The sequence below is a fragment of the Peromyscus leucopus genome, chromosome 9 (genome assembly GCF_004664715.2).
Source record: "Peromyscus leucopus breed LL Stock chromosome 9, UCI_PerLeu_2.1, whole genome shotgun sequence".
In the NCBI taxonomy this organism is placed as follows: domain Eukaryota; kingdom Metazoa; phylum Chordata; class Mammalia; order Rodentia; family Cricetidae; genus Peromyscus; species Peromyscus leucopus.
The window spans coordinates 72,423,075-72,446,932 of record NC_051070.1 but is presented as its reverse complement, the minus strand read 5'-3'; the positions used below and the strand labels follow the sequence as shown (position 1 = coordinate 72,446,932).

The following is a 23,858-nucleotide window of genomic DNA, read 5'->3' as shown; positions in this document are numbered from 1 at the left end:
GTTCCTCCTCCACTTTGCACCCACTTCTTGAGGCTGAGATGATCAGATGGGTCCAGCACAATCCAGTAGTTGTCTACTGATGTCCTCAGGCCACGGTGCAAGAGAATCCCTTAGGCTACCTGTTTCCAGTGCTAACTCTTAGGGCCCATCCAGAGCTACTGAACCTGAAGTCTGTGGAGGTGAAGCAAAGGTTTTGCATCCTTATCAAGCTCGCTGATAATGAAGTGCCTAGGGAGAGCAAAACACAGGCAGACACACCAGGGCCTTGTGCCTCAAGACACCTGTTTATTGGGGACATGACTCTTCAACAGGGATGACAGGAATCGTACCAAAAATAGCAACGTCTACAGGGCCCCTGACAGGGCTAGAAGGGTACAGTGCCCCCCACCCCCACCCCTTATACAAAAATAAACTCTCGTGCCTATGGACCAGCAGAAACTGGCAGAGTGGCCCCTCACCAGGAACACATCCTCTACCAGCCCTAGGACCCCGCTCTTTGACCCTCCCCTCTGCCACTTCTAAGGCACTGTGACTCCCCTGGGCTGGGTGGGGGTACTGCTTGCCCACCCTCCTTCACCCACTGCCCGCTTTACCTCTTGGTCCACCTTGGGCTGGGATACGGGTCCCACACTGCTCCCTGCTGGCTGCTCTACCCAACTACCTCTAGCACTTCCCCGCTCCCGCGGGGTAAGCTTACTAAGCTAATCACTCAGAGTCTATGAGGGCTCCCTCCTACCGTTCTTGCCCCCCAAGACCTGCCTCTCCAGATCTAGACAGCCCGGGACTGCCCTCCTCTTCTAGGGGAGGGCTGGGAGGCGTCTCTCCCGACGCTGCTCGGACATAGGGCGGAGACGTGTCAGCTCGGGGCTGCCGGCGGCCCCGAGCCCTCCGGCTGTGATGTACTTGCAGATGCAAGGCCATGAGCTCAGGGGCTCCGGTGGCAAAGGGGCAGAAGAGGCAGCGGTGAAGGGCACCCCCTGACCCGGCCTCACCTCCCGGGCCTGCCCGGAGGGACAGGTCCAGGGGTTCAGCCTCACCACCTCTCCCGTTGCGCAGGGTCCTCCCAGGGCTGGCAGGCTTCCTACGGGACCCTGGTCCGGTGCTGCTCGGAGGCCGGGTACTTGCAGCGCCCTCCACCCAGGTGGCAGAGGCCTGAGTTGGCTTGGCTCCCGACTGCTGCTGCTGCTGCTGCTGCAGTGAGGCTGCGCCCCGCGGGGAAGGGGGCGGGGGTTCTGGAGGCGGCCCCGGACCTGCACTGCTCCTCTGCTCTCGGTGGTGACGCTGAAGGTGGTACTTGAGCGAGCCCGACTGGGTACCTGCATAGTCGCAGTGTGGACACTTGTAGGGACGCTCACCTGGAAAGAGTGGGTTAGAGTAGGTCACGGGGTCACTATCACTGCACGCGCGCGCATACACACATGCACACACACACACACACACTGGTATTTCGCTCAATTTACGAACTTCATCCCAAGGCCCAAGAGCAAACACCGATTGATTCCCCACTGAGGTAGATGAATCTGAAAGCTGCCCAGCACGACCTCCAGCCCTTCTGGTTGCTCTGACCGTTCTTCCTCCTAGACCCACCCCCACCCCCAGAAATGCTTCCCTCACCTGTGTGCACGCGGAGATGCACTTTCAGGTGATGCGCAGAGCGGAAAGATTTTCCACAGAACGGGCAATCCTTGCCAGTGGCCCCACGGCCCGCTTCGTTTCGGGTCCCTCCAACCAGCAGCCCATTTTCTTCTGCAACACGTTAAAAGGAAGTTAGTTATAGGGTCTCGCTGCCTTGTCCCAGCCAGGTACCCATTATAGCCACCATCTCTCTGGGCCCCAGAGGAGAGAGGTTTAGGGGGAACATAGATTTGTTAAAGAGTTAAAACCCTTAGGAAGCCAGCTACAAGGCTTCCCGGTAGGAAAAAAAAAAAGCCCAAAAGGCATCGAAGACAGGTCTTTTGAAAAGAAAACTACCGGAGTGGTAGCCTAAGTGTTGAGAACCAAGTGCAGGCAGGCAGGCGACCCAGAGAGAAACTAGTGCGGACATACCTTGGGTGGCCGTAGATCTTGCCTGGGCCCCCACGGCAGGTGCAGACTGTCCTGACCCCTCACCTGGGTGGGGGTGCAGGTTAGTCAGAGTGCCCAGCGACCTGCCCCGGGCCCAGCTCTCCTCTTCCGCCTCCACCACCTCTTCTTCCTCCTCTGGTTCCTCGGTGCGGTGTCGCCGAGCCCGATTGGGAAGAGCTGAAGGCAGCGGGCGGAATCCTCCATAGTTTCGGCCAGCTCCAGGGTCGGCACCCTCACCATTGGGCCGTACCTCCCCAGCTCGTACACTCAGGTAGCCTAAGAGGCTCGGGGGCTCTCGGCGCTCAGCCGGGGTGGGTGCTGGGGCCAGGAGGAGCGCAGGGCCCAGTGGCTCATAAGCCAGGAGGCTCAGGTCAGGAGGCTGAGGGGCCCTGGCAGGCGCGGAGCCAGGCCCCGGGGCACGCAAAGGACCCAGCTTGCTGGTGTGCACCTTCATGTGGTTCTTAAGGAACCAGGGCTCCTTGAAGCAGCGGCCACACACGGGGCACGCATGATCAAAGGAGGCCTTGTGCTTGCGCATGTGACCCTTGAGAAACCAGGACTGCGTAAAGCTCTGGCCGCACACCTGGCACCGGAACTCAGGTGGCGCAGGGGGTTCCTCCAGAGGGGCAGGAGTCGGGGCCGGGTTCGCCTCACGTTCGGGCTCTGGCCTAGGTTCAGGTTCAGTCTCAGGCTCAAGGGCAGATCTGGGTTCTGGCTGAGGTGGAGGCTGGGGTTCGGGCGTAGAAGTCGCCGCCAGGGGGCGCTCGGGAGCCCCGTGGGCCGTCAGACTGTGGTGCAGCAACTCCTCCTCCTGGCTGGAGCCAAAACTGCACAAGCTGCACTTCCAGGGCCTGTGCAGGATATGCAGGTGGCGTTCCCGCTCCGCCGAGGTGCGAAACTTGCCTTTGCAGAAAGGGCAAGGGAAGGCAGACGAGGAAGGAACCTGAGGGCGCGCCAGGCCCTCTGCCTGGGCAGGGGTAGCCTGCATGGCCCCCGAGCTTCTGGCTCTCCCCAGTCGGGCTTCACGTAGTAGGGCGCGTTCCTCCAACTCCAGCAACAGCCGTGCGGCAGGGCTTCGTGGACGCTCGGGCTGGTGCGTTCGGAGATGTGAGCGCAGCAGAGCCCGCTGCGCGGCGCGGTGGCCACAGTGGGGACACTGGAAGGCTTGGGCGCCCGGGTGGGCTCGCAGGTGCAAAGCCAGGATGGAATTGAATCGGAAGCGCTTTCCGCACACGGGACAGGGGAAGCGCCGTTCGCCTGCACGAGTCTCAGTCCAGCCCACTGCTCCCATCCCAGGAGAGCCGGCGCTCACACCCGGTCCGTTGGAGTAGTGCTGCAGATCCAGCTCGCCGTCGAAGGCGGGTGGGGGAGGCTCTAGGTGGCCGACCAAGACGCGGGGACGTGAGCCCTGTGGGGAAAGAGGCACGTAGAGGAGAGGGCGGAAAGGGCCAAGAGCTCAGGAAAACGCCAAGGCTTCGAGGGCACGAAGAACGGAAACTAAGAGTGTGTAGTAGGCTGGGGCCTGACCTGGGTCCACTGGTGCCTCTCACCTCCAGAAGTTGTGGGGTGGGTGGGAGTTAGATACTGGGGCCACGTTAATAACATACACTACTATAATAGGAAGTAAGAACGTAGACAGGAGAGAGGGGGGGTGGCGTCGAAGGTACTTGCAGGTCAAGGACAGAGCTTCACTCACCTCCATGGACCCCCTTCACATTCTTTGGTTCTGAGGATTGGAAGGAGGAGGAAGGAAAGCTGCTAATGAAGGCAACAGGTGCGGAGGCGCTAAAACAAGACAGATCGATTGGAGGAGAGATGAGCCCTGGCTTCCGGCAGGAAAGTCACCCCACCTTGCAGCCTGTATTCCCAAAACCCGTCCCTTCTTCCTGCTTGGATCTTGACGCATCCATCACAAGCTTCCTATCCGCTGTCCTCAAAACTTGCACCCCTCGATCTGCCCATTTGTATGACACACCCAGAATTCCTCCCCCAGATGATGTTTTAAAGCCTAGTCCAGAACCACCACCACACCACACACACACACACACACACACACACACACACACACACACAATGTGGGAGGCCATCATAGTGTACCGCTCTTCCACTGGCATTGGGCTGTGCCACGGGATAAACAAATGTGGGGGGCTAGCCATACTCCTGCTATCCCAAGCGGGACCAGCTCCTCTCAGACCCAGGGCCAGTCAGCCAAAATCCCTCCAGGTTCCTCCTCCTTGCTTTTGCCGGCACCAGTCTTCTGGTCTTTCCTCCTCCCCCTCCCCCTTCCTGGATTCCTGATCCATTCATTTCCATTCATTACAGAGACTCATTCATGCATGGGAGAGAAACACCTCCCAGCAGCCGAGTCTGGAGGCAGAGGGGGAGGGGCATGGAGGGAGAGCCAGCTACAGAGGGAATCAAGAGAGTTGGGGGGAGGCGTGGAAGTTAAGGGGCACTACCAGCCTAGGGAAGGGGTTAAAAACTGCAAATCCCACTCAGGTTTCACCCCGTTTCAAACCTTGGAGGCTGTGGTTTGACGGGGCATCTCAGCCCCTTTGTCCAGAGCTGTTCCGAGGCAGGCTTTCCTCCTCTCTGCAGGGGAGAGGCTTCCTCACACAAGAGGAGGATTACACTGGCTCGGAGCTCAAGAGGCTGGAGTGAGGGACGGGGGGCGGGGCCTTGCCATCTGCACAGATAGGGGGATCCACACATGCTCCGAGCAGGAAGGGGTTAAAATTCTCCATCTAAAATTCCCTATCCCTGACAAGTGCTGTATTGGGCAGGGAAGAGGAGAGGAGAGGGAGAGGGTGGCGAGGGGAGGTTCTCCTGATATTTCACTGCTGACAAGGTCATGGAATTAGACTTCAGGGGATGACCAGAAGTCATCCCATCTACCTGCCTCCTTCCATGTAGAATTGTATCTTGTTCAGGCTAAATGAACTTGGGCCTAGCTTCTTTTTTTTTAAAACCTCAGACATAATATTTGATAAAGAACTTCCTTACAATGAGAATTATGAAACTGAAATGGGTTACTAAGAAAGAAAAGGACTCAAGCATTACTTTACTTACAAATCTTTAATTGAAGCAAACTGGGCCAGGAGTTAGCCCTGCTTATTTATCAGCAAAGAAAAGAGTCTGGGGTTCAAAGCTTTAATTTTCAACGCTGAGTGGATGTGGCAAGACTCTCTGAAGGGGCAAACACCTGTTACATGCAGAATCTGACCTTTGAGAGCATTAACAGATAAGTTACAAAATGCCCTGCCCAAGCATCACTAGACAACCACCGTCACTTAATATGTGTGTTTCTGTAGGTCCAGATTCAGGCATCCAGGCTTGTCCCATGGAGCCTCCAAATAAGCCCTTAATTGGCACCAATAGCCTGGCCAGGCTCACTGCATACAGGTGAATTAGAGTGGATATAAGGGGTACAGGGCTATTGTAAGCCTGTGTCTTACAACCTTGGGTAAATCACTTACTCTCTCAGTTTACCGTCTATGAAATGAGTTATAATAAATTTACATTTGCAGTCCCTGCCAACTTGAAAGTTGTGTGGTTTTTAAAGTCATAAGACTCTTCTGCCCCCCCCACCCCCCAAGAGAAGTGAAAACAAATGGCCATTCCTTCAGTACCATGGAGAGTGCAGTGGGCTACTAGAGTGGCCACTTTGGCTACCTCGGTATCACAGACAGCTAGGAAGTGCTAGAGAGGCCACATTGGCCATTTTAGCACCATAGAGAGGACACAGAAACTAGTGAATGGGGGGGGGGGCGAGTCCTATATGAACTATGGAGGAGTATCAGAGAAGCTATGGAGGGGTAGGTATCAGAGGAATTACTTTGGCCTTTTGGATGTCATTGAGAATAGAATGGAAAATACACATACCTAGAAAATTTTTAATTAGCTATACAGAATGTCATAACAGTTACAGTTTGTACATCCTGGAATGAGTTACTGAGGCATCGTATTTGAGTCCATCACATTCTGTTGCTTTCCTGGGGATTCCCGGAACATCCTGGTGTACAGCCAATCTGGTATATTCAGAGGAAGCAGATGGCTGGGAGGGGTGTGTATGTGTGTGTGTGGTGTGTGTGTGTGAATACTGCATGGTCATAGCTGACTAACCTATGGGCACATATTCTGATCCTGAGAAGATTCTAGGGCCTCTAAAACTGCCTGTAAAACACCAAGCAAAATGTCTCTTAGGAAAATGGCCTAATATCTGAGGCAAAAAGAGCAGAAACAGAGCAAGGCTTCCTCCCCTGAACAACAACAAACCCCACACTTTTGCATGTAGCAGTTTCCAGAAAGCAGCGACACATGAGAAGGCACAAATAGAAGCTGAATTTCTCCTCAGGGGCAGTTTCCCAGAAGGTGGCCTAAAATCAGTAAAATCCACCGAGACCTCCTAGGCCCAGTCAAGATGGCTTCCGTATCTCTCCATCAAACCAGGTCTCAGGCACCAGATCTCATAAATTGTTCTCAATAGGGAAGAGCACCAACAGAGACAGAGTCTGTGACCCGGTTTGGAACCTAAGTCAGACATGCATTGTCTGTGGACAATCCTCACATTTTTCTATACTCAAGGCTTAAACACCACCCCTGAGCCTTGGCCAGAGAGTAGCACTGACCTACTTTCCACACCCAGAGGGAGTCAGGGGTTATCTTGCTCCTGTTTGTATTTTTGCAGAGATGCAGGACCGGCGTTACAAATTAGAAATATTTCCAAAGCAACAGGCCAATTACTTTTACATGCTAGGAGAGCTGAGGCAAAGGGTATGGACCACCAAACCTTCCGGGGGGGGGGGGGGGGGACACGGATGGTGAAGACTTACAGAACAAGGACCAAGAAGATTCCCCCGCCCCCACCCCAAATCTTGTGATTCGAAATATTTTAAGGTCAAGTGTTCAGTAGCAAAGGATCAGGGTCCCTGGGGCCTAGCTGTAAGTAGGCCTCTGCCTCTGGTCATCCCCAACACATGATTTTTTTTTTTTCTTTCCTTTTTGGCAATCTCCCCTCTCCTAAATTAGCTAATGAATATGAACCACTTCGACAGATGAGATTAAATGGAAAAGGGGCTTATTAGACTGTCCAGAGTCAAGACCACCTGGAGAACACACACATGGTAACAACTCACTTTCAGAGTCTCCCTGGCTCCCTGACCCTCACTGCTGAGAGCGGCTACAACCCCACACTACACTGAACCTTGACACCTTTTCGGAGTGAGTTCTTGGAAAAGGGATAGGGGGGCATGAAATTTCAGTCATGGGCTCCCAAATAACTATCGAGAGGTGAGAGGGAGGTACAACCCACACACACACACAATCTTATCCTAGACCCATGTTCTAGCATGTCCTAACTTGACCCCGATTCTGAAAGTTCTGAAGGCGCCTGGATTGGGGGGCGGGGGGTGCATATATACAGCCTTAAGTCCCTTTAACTAGAGCTGGCCCATAAAAAGTCAGTGTTGGTGCCTGTACGAGCCTCAGTTCTCAGGCTGGGAGGTGGGCGTAGGAGACCCCCTGGGAAAATACCCCTCTCAAAAACCGGGAGGCAAGCGGAGCAGGACCTGGGATCTCCCACGAGGGACTCCACCAGCACACCCCACACTCCACCCGCGGAAAATAATCCAGGAGGAGGATGGGGGCAGGGTTGGGAGATAGGGAGGCCAGAGCTCAGCTACCCCGGGCCAGGAGAACAAAAGCGGAGTTACAGCCGCCTCCGCGGCTGCCGCGGGCCGAGCTCTTTGTGACACTTTGTTTGGGACACAGAGAGAAAGCACCCCCATCCTCTCCCCTCCCCCCCCCCACCAACCCATGCCCGGCCCGGTCCCGGAGAGTTAGGGCTCCTTCCCCCCCACCCCCACCGGCTGCACCTGGGCCCGGCCCGGGGGGGGGGGAGCACCTCCACTCTGCTCACCGTTCTCCGTACCCCCCAGCCCCCCCCCCCAGCACCCCCAGGCCGCGGCGCCCGGCCTCACCGCCCCTACAAAGCCGCGCGCGCGCCCCCGCCCCGCGCCGCGGCCCTCCCCTCCGTGCCGGGCTCCCCGGCTCCCCCACCTGGCCCCTCCCCGGGCCTTTCCCCCCCCACCACCACCCCCAACTCTCACGCCCGGCCCCGCCGCCCCCACCCCGCCCCCCGGAGCTGCGGGCGAAGTTTGCCGGGGCCGCGCGGCGCCCCTCCCCGCCCCGCCCCTGCACCTGCTCCGCGCGCGCCCCCTCCGGGAGGGGCGGGAGGGCGGCGGCGGGGGGCGCGGGGGGGAGCGGCTACTCACGAGCCCCGGCGGGCGGCGGCGCGGGCGGGCGGGCGGGCGGCGGCGGGCCGGCGGCGCGGGCGTCAGCGTTACGTGGGCCGGGGGAGATGCGCCGGGCCCCGGCCCCCCCGCCCCGGCCCGGCCCCCGCCCCTCCCCGGCCCTCCGCCCCCGGCCCGGCCCGCATTGTGTACGGCGGGAGGCGGCCCGGCCATTAGCATGCGGGGGGCGGCGCGGCGGGCTGCGCGCTCGGGCTCCGGGGCCGGGGGGACCCCCGGAGCGGCAAGAGGCGGCCGCCAGGGGTGCGGGCCTTGGGTGGGGTGGGGGGAACCGGGGGCGTCGCGCGAGGAGGAGGAGGAGGGGCGGGGGTGGGGCGCGCAGACCGTTCCTCGAGGAGACTGGAGGAGATTGTGAAAGGTCATCTTGTCCTTCCCCCAGCCTCCAAGCGGGGCTGCCCCTCCCACCCTAGACCCGGACATACCAGGGAAGGAGTTGGCTCTGCCGCTGCTTCTGCCCCAACATGCACAGGCTCGGGAAGTTCTTCCTGGGGTTTTATCTCAAAGCCTCTCCCTTACAATTTGTCTCTCTTTTGGGAGAGGAGGAGGGGCGATTATAGAGATAGTTAATGTCTGCCGTACAAGAAACATTATTAAAGTTACTCTTCCGCCTTTGCCGTTCTTGATAAACACTTCTCGCTCCTGCTTCACGAATTCTATTTTCCGTTCTTTAAGACACTTTAATGGCTCTTCAATGCAACAATATTTACTGAGTGCTTACCAGGCACCCGGCGCTGTGCTCAACACTGGGGGAGATGCAGAGAGGAGGGGGATGTGATACTTTCTCTCGACGCGATTATAGCCCAAACAGTGGCTGCACACTCCTAAGTGGCATACTCAGATTTAGTCAATATTTACTCGATGATTGTTCACGTATTTAGCAGCATGAGATCTTTCCAGTAATCCTCTAATATAAGCTCCCATTTACAGGTAAGAAAAAGATGCTCGAGGTCTCTCCTTCCACTGACCTGCAGATTCAGGGATCCTCATCGCCAAGGCCTACATCTCAACCTTGCCATTAAATAAAGTCAGCTCTCTTGGGAGATTGAAAAGAGAGGAACCAGGCACAAACAGACGTCTGGTTCCCTTTAAACTGCGATTCCCGGTGCCCAGGAAATCAGCGTGGATCAGTGCTCCAGTGATGTTGGCTCAGCAGTGAGTAGGGCAGAAGTGCCTCATGAGGAAAGCCACTTTCCTCCCCTTTCTCCTAGGCCTCAACTCCTAGGGATCTTCTGACTCTGTTTCTTTTACGTTCGGTGATTATAAATAACAACAGCCACTTTTTTATGTGGCACGTGCTGGGCTAAACTAATGCACTCGCGTTTTTCTCTTAATGCTCAGGGTAACCCCATGAGATTGGCCTTATTAATTTCTCTCTACAGATAAGGAAACAGATTAAGCAACTTGACTGAGGTCAACCAGAAAGATCAGGGACACAGCACAGGTAGTCTCATCTCGAGACCTCAGGCTCTTCCCTGTAACTGATCTGTACAGTATACATTCAGGCCTGCTGGTTCTTAGTGTGGAAATAAAATGTCCTCACCTTAGTTCCTGAGAAAGCCCTATAGACTATGGACAGTGGGCACATCTGTATGACCTCCACACCATTAATGGTGCTCTACTCACCCTGGAATCAGCTACCCTTCAGGGGCATATTGTTGCTAATTCTGCTTTGTCAGGGAGCAAACTGGAGTTCAAACAGGTAAAATAATGTCACAATAATGCAGCCAAGGTCACCAGCCTGGGAAAGTGGCAGGACTGAAATTCTAGCCCAGTCTACAGGAACCCTTTTTTGCTCAGAAACATTGCTGGTATAGTATCCTTTTCAAGACTGAACATTTGGGCACCTACATGTTCTTCACTGAGTCAGAAACAATCTGGACTATGTACAGGGCTCTCCCTCCATTTAATCAATTAGTCAGTGTCCAATTCAGAAAAAAAAAAAAAAAAAAAAGCCTTCAAGAAAGAAAGGAGCAAGGGCTGGAGATTTAGCTCGGTGGTAGAGTGCTTGCCTAGCATTTACAATGCCCTGGGATGGATCCCCAGTGCCACCCATCAAAAAAAGAGGTTAAGGGGAGGAAGGTGAAGCTGACCAGAAAAGCCAGGGGAATGCAAACCGGACTGGAAACAGAGTTCCAGGAGGAGCAATCCAGACAGTAATCTCACTAGGGCAGAACAGGTAATTTGAGGAGGGAGCCACAGAACAAAGACTGGCTGGAAATAAGGGGAGATTGAGGTCTAGGGTGAGTATGTACATAGGGATGAAGTAAGTGAACTCCAAAGAAGATGGGGGAGAAACGAGGCAACAGGAAGTGGGAAGACTGAGGCAGGCCTGGGTGGCTTGTGGGGCGATTTGAGGCTGATGTCTACGTAAGGCCACTCCCTGGGTCCTGAGGACCTCATGGTGATCTTTGCCCCACCACACCTCAGCTCTGACAGACTATGTGCCAGGAAAATCTTGTCGTCTGCACTGAGCCACCAGCTGAGTTCCAATCCTCTGGAGCGGCTGCCTCAGACTAGGTAGGTGTAAAGTTCTGGGCCTCAACTCTGAATTGGGAGTGGGCAGAGGGGTAAACGAAAGAGACATTGTGTGTTCCTATAACGGTCCCCAAATGAGTTTTTCCAATCCAGGAAGCACCACTCTGAGGGTCAAGGGAACCATGGATCCTACCGCTGATCTGCCGAGGCAGGAGAGACCCGACCTTCGTCTGGAAAAGCTACAGCACTGGGCGAGACGGAGGCAAAGTGGACACCTATTGGTGGTGGCGGTGAGACCAGGCTGCCCTCTTTCAGGTTTTGCTTAACTATACCCAGAGTTCAAGTCCATCCATATTCAGTGCTAGAAACTGTGCTAGGCTGGGAGGATGGCGGTGGGGGGCAATGACCCTTCATTTCCAAGTAGCTTGCCTTCACCATTGGAAAAAAACATAAAGGTAAGTAAAGCATAAAATGAGGCAGAAGAAAAAAATAGCATAGCCGGGCAGTGGTGGCGCACACCTTTAATCCCAGCACTCGGGAGGCAGAGCCAGGCGGATCTCTGTGAGTTCGAGGCCAGCCTGGTCTACAAAGCCGAGTTCCAGGAAAGGCACCAAAACTACATAGAGAAACCCTGTCTCAAAAAAACGAAAAAAAATAAAATAAAATAATGTGTTACATTTGTTTTTTTAAAAAAAGCACCTAATTTTTAAACTTCACTTTTTCAACTTTCCCTCTACCGTGCATTTATCCCAATTACTGATATCTACAGGATGAAACCATGGTGAGGAGGAAAGAGCCTCTCCTGACAGCCCCCCTCTAATTACCCAACTCTGGCCTCCAGGTGAGCCAGTTATGGCTGGCAGTAGCCATGGTGCCCTTCACAGTCTCGGTGGCATGCCTGAACTCTGCCTGTCACATGGCCACGGCACTACCACTCTGGCCTGGAGCCTCGGTAAGACCCACCACCAGGGTGAAAGGAGGATGGGTGGGGGGGGCCCTCCCTAACAAGACTCAACTTCACAAACTGCCCTTCTCACCATTCAGGGTCTCCTCACTGGGATTATCACCCTGGAGCTTCGAAGAGAGCCTTGCATCTGGAAGGTGAGAGGGGAGAATACGGGCCTATCCGCCCCCCACTTCCCGGGGTGTGCACGCACGCACACACACACACACACACACACACACACACACACACACACACACACCTCAACCCAAAGAGTGACTGGTCCTCTTAGCTGCTTGTCCCTGACCAAAGCAATAAAGGAACATGTTAGAGGGCCAATGGTTCTATTAGAGGGGAGGGAAATAGCAAAATTTTGTTAGGTTTTTTTTCCTTTCGGCCAGTGTGCATGCGTGCGTGCGTGCATGTGTGCGTGCGTGTTTTGCTGGAGATTGAACCCAGAGCCATATGCACAATAGACAGACACTACCCCTGAGCTACAGTCCCAGCTTCCCTGCTCCTGCCCCCCGCCCCCAATAAGTTTACTCAGGATGGTCTTGAACCTATTCTGGAGTCCAGTCAGTCAGGCCTTGAACTTCTGATCCTCCTGCCTCAGCCTCCCAGGTGTCAGGGATTACAGGCCTACACCAGCAGCCCTGCCTCTGAGTTTTGTTTTCAGCTAGGTTGTAGGTGGAGTTTGAGCCTGGAATGAGTCCCCTGGGCTGGGCAGGGCTGAGTTGGCTCACTGGTAGGTGCGGGCCATGATGATATCCAACCTCTTCAACCTGATCTTGGGCTTCATCGTGGTGGTGATGGAGCTGATGAAGACAGCCTTGGGGCCTGCCTCTACTGCCCCCTCCCAGGTACCGGTGGATGAGGACAAAGGTACAGGGGAGGAGAAAGGGCAGAAGAAAATAGGGGCTGTACCCCCCCCCAAGCATCTTCACCCTGCTTCCTGCAGTTGACAGGGTTGCTGGTACTGGAGCTCAGCGCGGAGGCCTTCACCCTAGGAGGAGTGCTGGTCTCAACGTACGCCCTATTCCTGCTGAGCCAGAGGAAGCCAGGATGCTTCACGAAGTCAAGTCTGCACTACCAGGAGTTACAGGAGGTAGGGGGGATGCTGGGAGGGAAACGTGAAGCAGCGAGCTTCCAGCTAATTTCGTCTTCTGGCTGTCCTAGTCAGTGCCACATAAGGGCAAATAGTGGGGCAGTAGAGAGATGAACAGTAGAAACTGACTGGCTTTCTGGCATTGGACGTTAGCCACCCACTCCCCCATGATGGTTGTGAAGGAATTGGGTATTAATGATTGGGACCACACGAGTGCGCAAACACTAGTAAGCTGCCTTGATATATTATTGCAAAGAATCGGAAAAAAAAAAAAAATGGGAGGGTTTTGCTTCTACCTGGGGCTTCTCCTAAAATTTGCTCCCATCTGTTTTCAGGGTTTCTCTGAGTTGGAGGAGGTTTCTGGTTTGGAGAATGGTCCCGTGGTGGCTAGCACAGGAAACAGAACAGATGAGTGAGTGGGCAAGACAGGTGCCAGTGCCCTCCTGCGCCAAGGGGGGCATTCTCCAGGCGCTTTGGCGGTGTGCCCTTCCCCCGGACTCTAATTGAACTCCCCCAAAGATGTGCATGAAGCCCGGGGGAGCGCCTTCAGCTTCCTTTCCAACCAGGCCCCTTATCTCTTCTCTTCCCCGCTAGAGGAAGATAAAGTCTGGACTAGTGACCTCCCTCACCTCACTCCTGGTCAAGCTGCTTCCTCCCTTGCATTCTTCGCCTTCTCCCTCCCTGCCTCTCCATCGAGCTTCACATCTGCCTCATCTCCCTGTTTGCGTCTGTTCACCTTGCACAATCCCATCCACTCCGAGCCCGGCGGGCTGCTGCAACCCGCCAGCCAGCCAACCCAGCCAGAATCCGCGTCCGTCCGTTGTGCGCCAGGTCTCCCTTGGATCCGGGTCCTGCCTAGTTTCCTGGAGACTACAAATCCCAGGATGCCCCGCTACCCCGTGACCTACTGGAAAATAAAGAGCCTTCCCTCGGCGGCGGGGGCGCTGTGCATCTGCTGAGTGACGCGAGGCGCTGGGAGCAGGGCCTAGCCGAGTTTCCTCGGACGCGACCACTGGCCCCGCGTGCCGGGAGGCGCCGAGCGGGCCGTCGCGCGCGGGGGGCGCCGCCGCCGCGGCCAGGCAACCGCAGCCGGCTGGGGGGCCTCTAGCCCTCCCGCCTGCAGCCGCCGACACCGGCAACGGCTCGGGGGGCCGGCGCCTGGCCGCGCCGCGCTTCCCCAGGTGCTGCCGCCGCGCCCCTCGCACGAGCGCCCAGGTTCAAAGTCCTGAGACTTGGAGCGCGCGCGAGAAGGGGGTTGGAGATGATGAGTCAGAGGCGCCGGCCCTCCTCGCCCCCTCCCCCCCCCGGGCCGGGCGCTGGAGGGGACGGGCTGGCCGGGCAGGCGAGGGGGGGTACCGACCTAGCACTTTTCCCGCCACGAGCGAGCACGCTGGTGGACCGAGCCCGCGTGGCCGCCACCCTTTTCCAAGGCGGGAGCGGCACTGCGCAGGCTCAGGCTCTCAGCCGTCCCCCCGGCGGGCCTTTGATCCCTGCTGCACTGAGCCCACACCACTTGTGACCTCTGCCAGTGTACAAAGATGACGGGGCTCGGGGGGTTTGGGGGGGAAAAGCCCAGGAAAATGGTGGATCCCAATAGCACCAGGCGCGGGGGGGGGGGGGCAGCAGCTGGAAAAGTAGAAATTAACTAGGCCTAAGAGAACTCACCCCAAATTCACACAGTGCCCGGGATGGGTGTTGGTCTCACATCATTTTTGTTCCCACTTGAGAAGGCTTCTTTTCCCTAGAGAATGCTGCTTCTCCGGGCTCAGGCAAGCCCAGGTACCAGTGAGGCTAGAGCGCAGCCTGGCTGGCTTGCCCTGACATTGCAGTGGCGCCAGCTGCAGATCCTTCTGTGTGTGACACCTTTGGGAGTGGTAATAGTCGCCCTATGACAAAGTTACGTGTGAGTATTAGTGGGTGGAGACAGTTCTGGGATCGGGCTCTGGAATGGAGAGAACCCAATCTGGGCCTCCCCCATTCCTCCTCTCCCCCAATCAAACTGCAGGAATAGTGAAGGGCCCATGTGTGAAGGGCCCTGAAAAGAATATTTTTCTTCAAAGTCAGCACGTAGTGGCCAAAGAAACTATAGGGGGAAATCAGCAATTTGCTGTCTTCCAGCTTTTACCGTTGTGATCGGAAACCTGGAACTTGCCTTCGGGATCTTAAGAGATGTTCAGTGAGCGTGCACATGGGTCTCTTAACAGTGCTGAATACTCAGGGCCAAGACCTAAGTGGTTTTACTTCTCATTTATTGTCCAACGTAACTGGCAAGGGGCTTTGCTCATTGTAAATTATTAAGATTCCTAAGATACTGAGGCTCACTTTTTTCTTTTCTTATTGGCTGCCTGGAACTTGCCATGTAGGCCAGGCTGGCCTTGAACTCCCGTTTGACCCACTTGTTTGAGAGTGCTAGGATTAAAGATATGTGCCACCATGTCCAACCAAGCCTTACCATACGAAGACCCTACCGCGTCACCATGAAGTTTGCCCCCCCCCACACACACACACCTTACCAACAATATAAAATAAGCACGAAGAAACTGTTCATGAATTCTGCAACGCTCTTCCCCAACTGGATGCATGTTAACTTCTACCTCAGTTCACTGGTCAAAGCAAATCATAAAGCCACACTCAATTTCATGGGCAAGATAATGTGGAAAATGAGGGGAAGCAGAAATAATTTAAGGAAAAGGTTAGGAATTTGAATCTTGAATCGATAACTAGTTGGAATCTGTCTAGTTAGCAGTTATACCCGTTTCTACTTGTTTAGTTCGGTGAACTTCCATGTGAAATTCTTGATGGGAAAAATAACAAGACTGGTTGTCAGGAAACCTAGATTCTGATTCTGATGCTTGGGCGAATAAGATCTGTCTGAGCTCTGCTTGGTTCGCATAGCCATGGTATCCTGTTTATCCTTTGTCTTACTGAAGCATAAGGCTAAAATAGAGTCACACCAGGGAAAGTACTTTCAAATTATGAGGCTCTCAGGTCAAAAATAGTCTAAGAAGGCAGATAATGGTGTAAAGGGATCGAAGTAGATGTGTGAGTCGACCGGACTTGGGTACACACTGTCAGTGTAAATGGGTGTGTGTACTCAACTCCAGCTACTGCGCCTGTGGCTGTGGACCTGGTACGGCCACGGTTTCCAGTCAAGTTTTGACTTTATGTGTAAAGTATTCTGATTTTAAAATAGTAACAATGAAATACTTTTTAATTCAAGGGTCAGATTCTGCCTGTAGTTCTGTAGATTTAAATGTCAGTTATGCAAATAATATTGCAAGAATTTGGTTTGAATCCCAGCACTCGGGAGGCAGAGGCAGGAGGATCACTATGAGTTTGAACCCAACCTGGCCTCCAGAGCTAGTTCTAGGGCAGCCAAGGCTACACAGGGAAACCCTGTCTTGAAAAACCAAAAGCCAACAACAAAAAGAATTCTGGTTTGGGGTGTAACCAACAACAAAAAGAATTCTGGTTTGGGGTGTAACCAACAACAAGAATTCTGGTTTGGGGTGTAGTGTGGTCTGTGTAGTTCTGGTGGAATGGAATGCAAGTGTGTTGGAGGGGTTAAACCTGAAGTTACCCTCTAGAGCACTGCTTTTCAGGACAGGGTCATTTTGCCTGCTGGGGGCATTTTGCATATTTGGAGAGGTTTTTGAGGGTGGGGGTGGTAAGGGAATGTGGAGAGGCAGGTACATTAGCATATAAGTCAGGAGATTACTGCTCCGGCTCCTCCTCTGGCCATTACCTTTGGCCTGCTGCCAGCCAAAACTGAGTCTTCTGTATGACTCAGGACCCCCCCTCCACATCCCCACTGGCTGGCCAGGGTGCCCGGCTGCTCTAGAACAGCATTCTGCATTGCTACCGCACTCCTAGTGACCACTCGGTCCGCACCAATCTGGCAGCCTCTATGGAGGTCACCCATTTTATCTGAATCAGAACTTAACAAAAAGAGATTGTGACAAGGCTCCTGCTGACGTCAGTTTTTAAAGGTCATGACCCCACCGCCGCCGCCCCATTCTCTGGGCTTTACCCATTGAAGAGACAGTTCGTGTTGCATCGTAAGCCTATGAGAGCTGGGGTATGGGGGAACCCATTCTGATGGATGTGACTCTCATTTTCTTTGAAATTCGGTCGTGGATTCTGACTTTGAATACACTGAATACAACTGACGATATTTCCCAAGTGAATTCTTTTCCGTTTCTCGACCTGTTTTTTGGCTCGGGTTTTAAGGCTCAGGTTGAGTCCTCTGCTGCCATCTCGTGGCCTCTTGTTGGTTGCCTGGGTTGCAAAAGTGTCTTCCTTCTAGAAATGGCGCTGGAAAGTAGCTTAGTTGGGCAAGGAATTTCCCCTCCACTTTGTGAAGCCTCACCAGATTTCCCCACCCCCACCTCGCCCCCAGCGGGCAGCGGGGGGGAAACCTGGCCTCAACAGGGGGCCGTACAAGAGGCACGAGACCTTCTGGCCATCCGCACCCCACTGGGCCTCCGGTCTGCTATACATTCCTGGCCAGGAGCCACCAGATCGGTAAACTCAGATGCCCAGCAGCAGTGGAAGGTGGACCTGCCGGTTTGGCCTAATTAATGCGCCTAGACCTGGGATTCTCCTCACCACAGTGAGAGCACCCCCGTGTGGTGTCTGGTGCCATTCATTTTCTTGTCTAGGCCTGCTTATTGTTGCTCTATACCCGTGTCCTTTATCTGGGCTGGCCCATCTACTTCAGAGTCGACATTGTGGTCCCATAGTGCCAGTTAATGCCAACGGATCTGCAAACTAGCGATTGAGGTCTATTACCCAGGGGGCCGGGAGACTGCCCTGAGCTGGACTGCAGGACAATTATGCAATGACTCAGTTTCGGAGAGAAAGTGGGGGAGCATGTCCAGTTGTGCTATTTTTGTTTTCATCACGACAGTATCCATATAGCATCTAAAACACCAGCATTCATAAAATACCAGTTGCTGGGGCTGGAGCCAGGATTCGGTGATCAAGAGTGCTCATGGCAGTTGCCAGCACACATGTGGTGGTGGCTCACAGCTGCCTGTAACTTTGGTGTCAGGGGATCTGCAGGCACTCCATGCATATGGTACATACATACTCAGGCCCATACACAGACACATAAATATATGAAATGCTTAGGGGTTAGGGATTTAGCTCAGTGGTAGAGCGCTTGCCTAGCAAGCAGAAGGCCCTGGATTCGGTCCTCAGCTCTGAGGGGAAAAAAAAAGAAAAACTTAAAAAGAAAGTTATTAACACAAATTCAGCTTAGAACTGTCTCCCGTCGGCTCCTCTTACTGTCCACCCCTCATGATTCCCAACCTCAGCCTTCTACTTAAAGAAGAGCTAAGTGTGGCAGCGGGGGCCTGAAATCCCAGCACTCAAGAGCCTCACATAGGAAGAACTGAAGTTCAAACCCAGGCTGGGCTATATAAACAGAAGGTGGTTGTGCACGGATGTCTGTTTTAACCTGCTTGCTCCTTATAATTGAGAGGAAAGGGCCTGCTGGTGTAATTTCCCAGCCCCACCCCCGGCAAGGAGTGAGTAGCCGTAACTGGAGATAATTTATACAAATCATTTGTTTGTTGTCTCACTATCTAATAATACAGGGGCTGAAAGGTGGTGGCCCACGCCTTTCATCTCGGCACTGGAGAGGCAGAGGCAGGCAGATCTCTGAGTTTGGATCTCTGATTTAGAGGTTAGCCTGGTCTATGAAGAGAGTTCCAGGACAGCCAGAGCTATACAGAGAAACTCTGTCTCCAAACAAAACAACACTTAGAAGATAATGCACATTAAAAATAACATCTCTATTAGATGGGTGTCATCTACTGGTCTTTTGTTTCCCTCTTTCCCTTTTCCACCCCCACCTTATCTCTGTACATCCTTAATAACGTTTCTCTGTTGATTCTTATCCCAAGGTATAATTTGCCATGCAGCTTCCTAATTATGCACACACACTCCCTTTTGTACAGTGTAATGGGCCTCCTCTAAGCTTGAGTAAGAAGACTAAGCATGGTGGCATAAGAGAAACAAGATCTTTGCCTTTATATCTCAAATTATGATGAAGAGAAATTGCCCTCCGTAAACCTGAGATGTGAAGCTACCACCAATGGTAGCTCACTAAAAAGAGCGGCTTGCTTTGAAACTGGGCTCATAACACATGGCTGTCCTGGGTTTGCACGATGCACTTTCTCCGGTTGTTCAAGCCAATAGTCACCATCACCAGCTGAATCAGATGGTCATTCATTTCTCTTTCAACACTCAAGCTCTCTTGGTTTCTCGGTAGTGTTTAAGTTTTGTTTTTTAAGTTTTTAAGAAAGGGTATCATTGCCCAGGATGGCCCAGAACTCATTCTGAAGACTAAGCTGTCCTCAAACTCACAGTGATCCTCCTGTCTCTATCTCCTGAGTGCTGGAATTACAGGTGTGCACCATCATAGTTAGTTGGTCTTTTTTTTTCCCCCCCAAGATGTCCTACTATGTAATCCTGGCTGGCCTGGAACTGTCTATATAGATCAAACTGGCCTCAGACTCACAGATATCCATTTGTCTAGGCCTCAGGTCCTCTCCAAGAGCAGCAAGCACTCTTAACCTCTGAGCCCCTGTTAATATATATATATTTGTTTTATGCTTATGACTATTTTGCCTATGTGTATATGTATGTGTACCATGTGTGTGCATGGTGTCTGAGGGGGTCAGAAGAAGGCTTCAGATACCCTGGATCTGGAATCATGGATGGTTGTGAACTGCTAGGTGGATAATTATGAACTGTTGTGTGGGTACTGAGAACTGAAGCCAGGTCCTCTGCAAGAGCAACAAGTGCTCTTAACTGCTGAGTCATCTCTCCGCTTTGGTATTTTTTATTTTTATTTTTTTAGAGATGTATTTCTTTATTATGTACACAGTGTTCTACCTGCACGCCAGAAGAGGGCACCAGATCACATTACAGAGGGTTGTGAGCCATTATGTGGTTGCTGGGAATTGAACTCAGGACCTCTAAAGAGCAGCCAGGGGTCTTAACCTCTGAGCCATCTCTCCAGCCCGGTTCGGTATTTTTTAGTTGATGCACCCAGACTCTCCCATCTGCATGACTGGCCCTGGGCAAAATTGTAAAAGTAGGCGGCTGGCGCTCCTACAACACTTTTTCACTTTGACATGGCTGTATTGGGATCATCTGGATTTTTGTTGTGGAAGGCTGCTCTGTGCTGGCCCTCGTCACTGACCTCTACCTTCTTGGCCTCCCACTACTATGACAACGAAAAATGTTTTCAAACTTTGCTAATTCGTGCCCAAAGAAGCAAAACTACTCCACCCTGTCTTGAAATGTAATTTCCTATGGGGTTGGGGATATAGCTCAGTGGTAGAGTGCTTGCCTAGCAAGTGCAAGGTCCTGGGTTCAGTCCTCAGAGAAATGTAATGTCCTAGAAGGCTATAAGAAAGATGTTGACATTCTCAAGATTCTTGTGTTTAAAGAGACTACCAGAGACCTACAAGAAGAAACAGCGCAGTCAGGTGTCTGCATTTCTCCTCTTCCTTTTGCTGATGTTCCTCCTTTGCCTCTTTCAAGTTGTTGTTTGTTTTTAATTTAAGGTTTTGTTTCTGTTTTTGGAGACAGGGTTTCTCTGTATAGCCCTGACTATCCTGGAACTCGCTCTGTAGACCAGTCTGGCCTCGAAATTCACAGAGATCCACCTGCCTCTGCTTCTCAAGTGCTGGGATTAAAGGCATGTGCCACCACTGTCTGGCTAATTAAAAATTTTTAATTTGTTTTTATGTGTATGAGTGTTTTGCCTGCATGCTAGAAAGTGCACCATGTGACTGAAATACCCATAGAGACCAAAAGAGGGCTTTAGGTACCCTGGAACTGGAGTTACAGACAGTAGTGAGCTGCCATGTAGGTGATGGGAATTGAAGAACAGCTAGTTTTCTTAACTACTCTCCAGGTCCCCATCCTCCCACCACACCACACCCCACCCCACCTCAAGATTTATTTTATATGTATAGGTGGTTTGTTTTTCTGCCCACATATGTGTATCTTCGCTGCATGCCAGCCTGTGTCCTCGGAAGCTGGAAGACGGCCCCGTTCTCCTGTGACTGTAGTTATAGACCATTGGGAGCCTTCGTGTGGGTGCCGGGAATCAAACCCAGGTCTTGGACAAGAGCAGCAAGTGCTCTTAACTACTGAGCCATCTCTCCAGTCCCTCCCGAGTTTTCTGCCCTGAGTGGCAACTTAGTTGTCACACTGCTCGATGGTACACACGTTGCCTTCATTTCCAACAGCCAAGCTCGACACCGCGACATTCCCTCTCGCTCTCGAAACAGTCCTTTTCTCTCCAGCAGCGTTACAAATTCTGAAGCCGTTACTGTGCCGGTGCGCTTGCTCTCCCCGATGCGTCTTTCACGTCACCAAGTAAGTGTGGCCATGTTTAAAAGCTCTTCAGCCGGTTGTGGTGGCGCGCACCGGTAGGATTTGCTGAAGGAGGCAGAGGCAGGAGGATCTTGAGTTCGAGGCCAGCCTGGACTACACATTTTGCCGGGCGGTGGTGGCGCACGCCTTTAATCCCAGCACCCGGGAGGCAGAGGCAGGAGGATCTCTGTGAGTTCGAGGCCAGCCTGGGCTACCAAGTGAGCTCCAGGAAAGGCGCAAAGCTACGCAGAGAAACCCTGTCTCGAAAAACCAAAAAAAAAAAAAAAAAAGCTCTTCAGCCCTCTCTGTCATCCGAAAGATCAAGTCCAGAGCTTTAAATTGGGGCCCTTACCTTTGCCATCCGGTTCCCACACAGCTTCCTTTCCTTGAAGGTCAGTCACAGTTTGAAGAAGGTAGCATTGATGTAGAACCTTAAATCATTTTCAGTTTATTTGGGAGCTGGAGAGATTGCTCAGTGGTACCGAGCATGTAATTCTCGTACAGAAGACCCATGCTCTGTTCCCAGCATCCGCATGGTGGCTCACAACCGCTCGGACGTAACTCCAGCTCCAGGGGATCTGTCAGTCTGCTGCGGTTTCCGTAGGCGCCTGCCCTCACTCGTGTACAGACCTACTCACAGACGCACAGATGGACACATGCTTGAGAACTATTTATATACATGCCAAGTACCTCTGCCTTCTCCCCACCCCCCTTTTCCAATAGCCCACGGATGAGGACCACAGCAGTGACTCAGCCGCTGGCTGAGGAGTGGGGGGTGGGCCAGGACTGTTTGTCGCATAGATTAGAAAGATGTTAAAACAAAATACTAGTAGGAAGTCAAATCATGTCAAAATAGCTGACTCAGAAATTCTCACTTTGCATATATGTTTACTTCCAAGTCTCACTCAAGCTGTTGTATCCAGGCCCAGCCAGTTAGCAGTTGCTGTTTCTATCCTGCAAGACTCCATCTGCTCGGTCCCCATCCACTCTGGGAAGCTCCCTGGGCCCCTTGTACCACCATGATTATGCTACTCAGATCCCCTCAGTGTCCCATCTACAGTTCTAAACTTACACTTTATAAAAATTACCCATTATGGACTAAGAGAAAGAGCCTGCCTGTTTGTTTTGGGACAGGGGCTTCCCCTGTAGCTCAGGCTGATCTGAACTGACTGTTTACCTTTTATTTTATTTTTATTTATTTTTGGTTATGTGAAACAAGGTTTCTCTAGGTAGTCCTGGCTGTCTGGGAACTCATGCTGTAGACCAGACTGGTCTCGAACTCACAGAGATCCACTCACCTCTGCCTCCCGAGTGCTGAGATTAAAGGAATGAGCTACCACCACCTGGCTAAGCATTCAAGGCCACAGGGATGGAGAGACGGTTCAGTGACCAAGAGCACTTGATACTCTTCCAGGGGACCTAGGCTTGATCCCCAGCACCCACAATGCACTGCTGTACTAAGTGTATGCCACCACACCCGCTTTATCTCTTATTTCTTATTTTTATTAGCTCTTTGAGAGTTCCACACGTTTTGATGACATTCGCTTCCCTAACTCTTCCCAGATCCATCCTCTTCACTATCTATGTTCTCTCTCTCTCTCTGTCTCTCTCTGTCTGTCTGTCTGTCTCTCTCTCTGTCTCTCCCTCCCTCCCTCTCTCCCTCCCCCCCACCTTGGAGGCCAATTTGTACAGGACATATATTCTTGGATGTGTGGTCTTCTCCTGGAGAGTGGCCAGCTTACCAGGGACTCTATGCTAGAGAAAACGGTCCCTCCCTCTCCCAGCAGCTAATAATTGCTAATAGCACCATGCCTGGGGTGAGACTGTGTGCCCAGCTATCCTTCTTCATGCTGGGATTTGTTTTACCTTGAGCTTGCACAGGTTTTTGTATATCTGTTGAAACCACTGTTTTGTTTTGGTTTTTTGTTTGTTTGTTTTTCGAGACAGGGTTTCTCTGTGTAGTTTTGGTGCTTTTCCTGGAACTTGCTCTGTAGCCCAGGCTGGCCTCGAACTCACGGAGATCCGCCTGGCTCTCCCTCCCGAGTGCTGGAATTAAAGGCGTGTGCCACCACCGCCCAGCGAAACCACTGTGTTTTATATGTGCAGCTGCCCTGCTGCATTGAGAAGAGAATGTTTCCTTGTAGTTAGACACCAACTCTGGCTTTTACACTTTCTGTCCTTTCTCCTGCAATGACCTCTGAGCCTTGGAAGGAGGGAGTGAGGTGTATACATTCCATTTAGGGCTGAGGATTCTGCAGTCTCCTGTTGTCTGCACCTTGGCCACTTGTGTGTCTGTGTGAATCCCTGTATACTGCAAGTAGAAGCGTCTTGGAAGAGAGATGCATTCATTTACAAGTGCAATGGTAAGTCCGTAGGGATCGGTTTAATACTTGTCCATTTAGCACTATAATATAGTAGCTCTCCCCTAAGGCCTATGATCTGTGTAGCCGTGGGTTCTTGGCCCCGACAGTGGTGCCAGATATGGGTTTCATCTTACAGAATGGGACCTAAATCTGATCAGAAAGTGGACAATCGCTCTCCTGACCTTCATGCCGCTAGTACACCA

At 52.7% G+C, this 23,858-nt stretch overlaps 3 protein-coding genes across 11 annotated transcripts; 2 read left to right on the top strand and 1 right to left on the bottom strand.

Annotated features, from left to right (window-relative positions):
• Positions 1-263: 263 nt before the first annotated feature.
• Znf219 (zinc finger protein 219) lies at positions 264-14,775 on the bottom strand. 7 transcript variants are annotated; one of them, XM_028856065.2, is made up of 5 exons: positions 14,561-14,775; positions 3,761-3,849; positions 2,047-3,472; positions 1,615-1,746; positions 264-1,355 (listed from the first exon to the last, which is right to left on the bottom strand). In XM_028856065.2, exons 2-5 carry the CDS (start codon positions 3,764-3,766, stop codon positions 733-735), a joined length of 2,187 nt encoding a protein of 728 aa, XP_028711898.1. In that variant the 5' UTR covers positions 3,767-3,849; positions 14,561-14,775; the 3' UTR covers positions 264-732. The 7 variants fall into 7 exon arrangements, with proteins under 7 accessions (XP_028711898.1, XP_028711897.1, XP_028711899.1 ...); XM_028856064.2 differs by lacking the exon at positions 14,561-14,775 and adding an exon at positions 8,795-8,894; XM_028856066.2 differs by lacking the exon at positions 14,561-14,775 and adding an exon at positions 8,697-8,736.
• Positions 6,754-8,727, top strand: LOC114682278 (translation initiation factor IF-2-like). The gene is made up of 2 exons (XM_028856134.1): positions 6,754-6,837; positions 8,014-8,727. The coding sequence occupies exons 1-2, from the start codon at positions 6,754-6,756 to the stop codon at positions 8,725-8,727; spliced, it is 798 nt and encodes a 265-aa protein (XP_028711967.1).
• Tmem253 (transmembrane protein 253) lies at positions 9,432-13,844 on the top strand. 3 transcript variants are annotated; one of them, XM_028856067.2, is made up of 9 exons: positions 9,432-9,524; positions 10,800-10,889; positions 11,001-11,137; positions 11,689-11,799; positions 11,892-11,948; positions 12,540-12,650; positions 12,749-12,895; positions 13,231-13,307; positions 13,490-13,844. In XM_028856067.2, exons 3-9 carry the CDS (start codon positions 11,030-11,032, stop codon positions 13,497-13,499), a joined length of 621 nt encoding a protein of 206 aa, XP_028711900.1. In that variant the 5' UTR covers positions 9,432-9,524; positions 10,800-10,889; positions 11,001-11,029; the 3' UTR covers positions 13,500-13,844. The 3 variants fall into 3 exon arrangements, with proteins under 3 accessions (XP_028711900.1, XP_037064458.1, XP_028711902.1); XM_037208563.1 differs by lacking the exon at positions 12,540-12,650; XM_028856069.2 differs by lacking the exon at positions 9,432-9,524 and having other exon boundaries at positions 10,368-10,889.
• Positions 14,776-23,858: the final 9,083 nt, after the last annotated feature.

What these genes read in the sequence shown, in the direction of transcription:
- LOC114682278 (XM_028856134.1), top strand. Translation starts at nt 6,754, where the DNA reads ATGCAGGACCGGCGTTACAAATTAGAAATATTTCCAAAGCAACAGGCC. An exon ending in TAGGAGAGCTGAGGCAAAGG is followed by an intron (nt 6,838 to 8,013) that starts GTATGGACCACC and finishes CCCCCCCCCCAG; the next exon opens with CACCCCCAGGCCGCGGCGCC.
- Znf219 (XM_028856065.2), bottom strand. An exon ending in AAGATCTACGGCCACCCAAG is followed by an intron (nt 1,747 to 2,046) that starts GTATGTCCGCAC and finishes AACGTGTTGCAG; the next exon opens with AAGAAAATGGGCTGCTGGTT. An exon ending in GCATCTCCGCGTGCACACAG is followed by an intron (nt 1,356 to 1,614) that starts GTGAGGGAAGCA and finishes CACTCTTTCCAG; the next exon opens with GTGAGCGTCCCTACAAGTGT.
- Tmem253 (XM_028856067.2), top strand. Translation starts at nt 11,030, where the DNA reads ATGGATCCTACCGCTGATCTGCCGAGGCAGGAGAGACCCGACCTTCGT. An exon ending in CCTCTACTGCCCCCTCCCAG is followed by an intron (nt 12,651 to 12,748) that starts GTACCGGTGGAT and finishes TGCTTCCTGCAG; the next exon opens with TTGACAGGGTTGCTGGTACT. An exon ending in ACTACCAGGAGTTACAGGAG is followed by an intron (nt 12,896 to 13,230) that starts GTAGGGGGGATG and finishes ATCTGTTTTCAG; the next exon opens with GGTTTCTCTGAGTTGGAGGA.